Source organism: Olea europaea, chromosome 6 (assembly GCF_002742605.1).
Source record: "Olea europaea var. sylvestris chromosome 6, O_europaea_v1, whole genome shotgun sequence".
NCBI classification, from domain to species: domain Eukaryota; kingdom Viridiplantae; phylum Streptophyta; class Magnoliopsida; order Lamiales; family Oleaceae; genus Olea; species Olea europaea.
In genome coordinates, this window is record NC_036242.1 from 8,004,991 (window position 1) to 8,010,408 (window position 5,418).

A 5,418-nucleotide genomic window follows, 5' to 3' on the forward strand; every position below is an offset into this window, starting at 1 on the left:
AAATGTTCAGAGATTGAAAGAGAACAAATCTACAACATCTTGTGAGCTTAGATTCAATTGAGGGTATTGAGTCTTGAGAGTTTAGATTCAATTGAGAGTATTGAGTCTTGACATTGTACACACATTTCTATTGGTTACAATGAACTTTCTTCTCATCTGCCCACGATTTTTCCCAAATTGGGTTTTCCACGTAAATCTCGATTTATTTACTTTTCTATTTTATTTCATTCATATCTTATGATCCGTATTCATAACAAGTGATATCAGAGCGTAAGGTTGATCTCCGTATGGCAACAATGAAGTATGATATTTCGATGTTGGATCGAAATACGAGGTTTAGTTTATGGCAAGCAAAGATGAGAGCAGTTCTTGCACAGATGGATTTAGAGGAAGCCTTGCTTGACTTTGATAAGATGCCTTCTACCTAGATGCAAGAAGAGAAGCAGCGTAGGGATCGAAAACTCATGACTTAGATTCATCTTCATCTTTCAAATCAAATTCTTTAGGATGTTTTGAAAGAGAAAATTGTCATTGTGTTGTGGTTGAAGTTAGAGCAGCTCTATATAACAAAGAGTTTGACCAGCAAGTTACACTTGAAACGGTGCTTGTATTCTCATAGGATGTCTGAAGGTGGGTCATTGGATGATCACTTAACCTTGTTCAAATAAATCATGGTCGATTTGAAAACTTTGGAGATTAAGTGTGACAAGGAGGACTTGGCGTTGATGTTGTTGTGTTCGTTGCCGCCATTATATGTAACTTTTAGAGATACTATTCTCTATAGTCGTGATACTCGCACAGTGGAGGAGGGCTATGATGCCTTACAATCTAAAAAGAAGTTTAAGCATCTTGCGGAGGGATCTAAACGTTAGGCTAAGGGCCTAGTTGCTCGTGGGAGGAGTCAAGATAGGAAGCTTAGCAAGAATATGAGGGACAAATCAAAGTCGAGGCATTTGGAGAAGACGTGTCATTATTGTAAGAAGAACGGGCATATTAGAGCTGACTGCTATGCCTTGAAAAATATAAACAAAGCTTTGGGTGCAAACAATAAGGAAAAATGCCATGTTGATTCAGCGGAGGCTGACATTGTGGAAAACAATCAAAGCGTAGGATAGCTTCTTGTGATCTCTGATATGGGATCCAAACCTTGTGAGGAATAGGTTATGGATTCAACATGTACCTTCTATATGTGTCCAAATAGTGACTGGTTCACTACATATGAAGGGTGAAAGTTCAGGGAACGTTCTACAATCTCTTGAAAATTCACGAAGAACGTTATGTTATGTCAAATTCAAGTTTTAGATATTGCCAAGTTTACGTTCCAAACAATTTATTATTTGACCTCACCGCGGAATTGATTAATCAAAGCAACACGTCACTTTAATTAATTGTCTAGTTGATTAAACATACAGTCCAGTTAATTCCTATATTGAACTGGCGGTTTGCATAAAGTAAATAACATAATACAAAACACAACTCACGATATGATGACGGAGAAACCCCAACGTGGGTAAAACTCCGGGACCAAGCCAGTAAGTTCCACTATACCAATTCAGTCAGTACAAGTTCTGTCAAACTCCGTACCCAGTCAGACCCACTGTTCTAGTTTCACGATCTACTGCTGTAGACACTACTAGTCTCCTGCTAGCTTCCCGATCTACCACCTGCAGCCCAATCTACTGTCCAATACAGCCTTCTGGTCTTTTGCTGATTGTATCACCAAGTGGATTCCAAGAACCTCCTGTTCTTGTCCAATTTCTGCGCTTGTCATCCACCTCCCTCAATCCCTCTTTGAGAGAGTCCCTTCCTCAACGGATGAAGAAGTACCGATATTTTGTCTTCACAAACTTGATGTTTTTCCCAAAATATTGGTTGCTGGATCACAAGAATAAGATTGATGAATTCTCCAGTTGGTTGTGTTCTTGGATCTCTTCACAATGATATGAAACTGTTCTAATATGAAAGCACAATGAAGCAACCTTTATTTTCGTTCACGGCCTTTGTATTTATAGTTGGGGGCAATTTGGAGTTCTAGGCCGTGTCAAACTTTTCAAAAATCGAAAATACGATTTTCCATATAACACTATCGCTCGAGCGAAAAGCGAGCGGAGAGCGAGCGACAGTACTTCGCTCGAGCAAAGTCCGGGCGAAGATCGAGCGACGTCCATTCTACTTCTTCTTGCTCGAGCGGTGGCAGGGCGAACAACTAGTCAACCTCCAACGCCGTGTTCTTGATTTTGACCTAACACTCAAACCCTAGTCCCTACCACACAACTTTTCTAAATTCCACCCTAAGTCCTTGCCTTTTATAACATTGTACAATTGAGTCCCTGCCTTTTACAAATTTACAATTTAGTCCTTTTGTCCACAGAATCACCAATAACACCTTTAGACCTAACAAACTACCCCTTTGGCATTCTATGACAAAACTCTACAAATGAAGTCAGGACAATAGAAAATAAGTCAGGACTTGACAACCAAAAACTAAACTACCCAGTAAACCCAATCATTGAGTCTTGCATTCCTTCGTGTACCTGTTTCTGAAATCCACAAACTCATATACCCAGTGTAAAAGCACGTGATACAAGAAATATAAAGATTACATAAAGCTCTTAATCACAAATCAACCTAATAGTTTGAGACATGATATTGATGCCAATCAAAACACCAACCAAGACACCAACACCACTAAACATCAAAACTCAAACAGATGGATGTGATACGGAAAGCAATGCAACGCTCCCCCTTACTGCAAGCTTTCATGTTTTTATGCAGTAGGTAAATGTATCTATATCTCTCCCCAACGACCCCTAGACATAGCAATGCAAGTGATGACAATCAATGACGTCATGTGCATGCATATGTAGTTACTCTCCTATGTGTATGCTCAATCATTATTATTATTATTATTTCTCCCCTCAATTACACATTTCTCTCCCCCTTTTTGTCACAAATGCTGAAGGGACATGCATTAAGGCCAAGTCAAGTAATATCACATAATTATCAAAAATGCAATTGATAACATGTAAAAGCAAAATCAACAAGTAGTATAACTCCCCACATACTTAGTTCAGTCCAGAATGGAGTAATAAAAATATAAGTGACTCATGTGTGTAAAGTGTCACTAATCTAATGCAAGCAGGACTCCAAACCTTAATTTTGTGAGAAGGGACATGCCAATCACTGCTAATAAGTATGTTCTCCTACTAATGAGAGTCAAACCATGTAACGCGTAGTAGGACCTATACTTATTATTTTTACGTATCTCCCCCTTATTATGAGCTTATTTGTTTTCAATTTTTCAAAGAATTTTAGCTCATCATATTTTTCTCATTTCTCTAGCTCATTAATTTTTTGTCTTAAGTTTAGATTCTTCTCCATTAGGTGACTAAGATGACCCCTGTAGCGAGCTTTAGGCCGGTTAACCCAAGTCAGTCGACCATAGGCACCAGGTTTTAAGAGACCCCGCAGGCTTAATTGCTCGGGTCAAATAGGCCCCGAAGAAGAACATTAAGATATGAGCATTTAAAATTGGGGGAAATTTTTGGGTTAAGGTCTACAAAAATATGGTCAAGTCATGTTCAAAGTCACCCCATCAACATGTGACAGCCATCCCAAATCTCACACATGCGGTAGAGTCCCACGAACAAGTTCATAGTGTCTGCAGTGCAAATGGTGCAAGAAGACACTTATACATATTAATCCAACTAGACCTAACCAAGCAATGGAAATTATTCTACAGCTTATCAATTTTAGCTCCTACATGATACATCGTGCAAGCTCAAAGTCAGGTGTCATGTTGTAGAAATTTCCATAACGAACTATTTTTGTCTTCTTCAAATTTTCAATGTGTTTGTGTTTTTCATTTCTCCTAAAATGAATACTACACACACAAAATAAAATAACGTCAAACACACAAAGATAAAAAATAATTATGCATGCGCCAAAACTCATAGGTGAAAATGCACATGCATGAAAACAACAAAATAAAAAAAATATACACGTGATGCATGCAATAATTATATATCAATCAAGAACCAAGCATGCATCAAAAATACCTAATCAAGTAGGTATATAAATGCTCTTTCCTTTAAGAGCACGGCAATCTCTAACCAAATTTGGGAGATCACTTTTCTTCATCCAAACCTGTTCAGAACGAGGATTGTTTCCAGACAGCTGTGTCACCAATTGAGTCAAACGATTCACTTGATTAGCAAGGAATCCAATTTGACCAATAGACACCTGATATTTATTCCTTTTCAGGCTCAAGTCTTTCCTATTGTTCAGGTACTGGTGACATCTAGGGCGGATGTGACTTAACTCCCTACAGTGAAAACATGTAGGGGCAAACCTAGGACCTATGATATGCTTACGCTGATTTCTATTCCTAGGCCGATGGGTCCTACGACGTCTGGAAGACCTAGATCCTGGAGTTCCCACAACATTTGGTATGGGATTAGTCACAATGTTTGGTTGGTCAGTAGCATGAACAAAGGTGGTCTGTGATGTACTAGTAGCATTCAGATCAAAACCTAGACCTCCCCTATCACCAGCCGGCTTGCCTATACCTAGAATATTATCTAGCTTTTTAGAACTGCTAGGAAAGGCAAGTAACTGAGACCTAGACAACTCTAGTTCACTCTCAAGGTGTTTAACATGAATAGCTAAGGTCTCATTCACAATAGTCAACTCACTTACTCTCCTAGAGGACATCTCATTCTTACTGGTGAGATCACTAACCTGAGCCTCTAACTGTTCCTTCTCTAGTCTAAGCTCCTTCACTTTCTTATTCATTGCTTGGTTAGTGGCTAAGATCTTGAGGCTTTCCTCATACATCCTATCATAGGCTATTTCTAGGTCTTGCTCACTTCCACTCTCATCACTAGATTCTTCACTACTATCTAGGTCCTCTTTCCTATCACTCCCCTGTTCGGATCCACTTTTACCCCTTGCAACGAAGGCCACATATTTTCCACTCTCTTCACGGGTGGATTTCTCACTCTGATTGTCTGAACTAGACTCGTCATCAGTGAGAGTAGTATTCATAGCCTTCTTTTCAAATCTCTTAGCACTAGGGCACTCATTCCTCACATGACCAAAGCCGCGACAATTATGGCATCTCACGGATTTGGATTTCTTCCTAGATTTACTCGGGCCAGCTCTTTATTTCTCTTGACGTTTCTTTTTATTCCTAAACATTTTTTAGAATTTTTTAGTTAGGTAGGCCATCTCCTCATCATTGGGTAAATCAAAATCAGAAGATTCCATCCGGATATTCCTAGCCGTTTTCAAGGCTATGGATTTTTCTTTAGCGGGATTGTTTAAGGTCAATTCATAGGTCTGGAGTGATCCAACTAACTCCTCTACCTTGATAGTGTCTATGTCCTTACTCTCCTAAATTGCCGTAACTTTAGGCCT

At 39.1% G+C, this 5,418-nt stretch overlaps 1 protein-coding gene across 1 annotated transcript; it reads right to left on the minus strand.

Moving 5' to 3' along the window:
* Positions 1–4,062: 4,062 nt before the first annotated feature.
* On the minus strand, positions 4,063–5,046 carry LOC111395093. Its single transcript, XM_023021109.1, has one exon. The coding sequence runs from the start codon at positions 5,044–5,046 to the stop codon at positions 4,063–4,065; it is 984 nt and encodes a 327-aa protein (XP_022876877.1).
* Between the last annotated feature and the right edge of the window lie 372 nt (positions 5,047–5,418).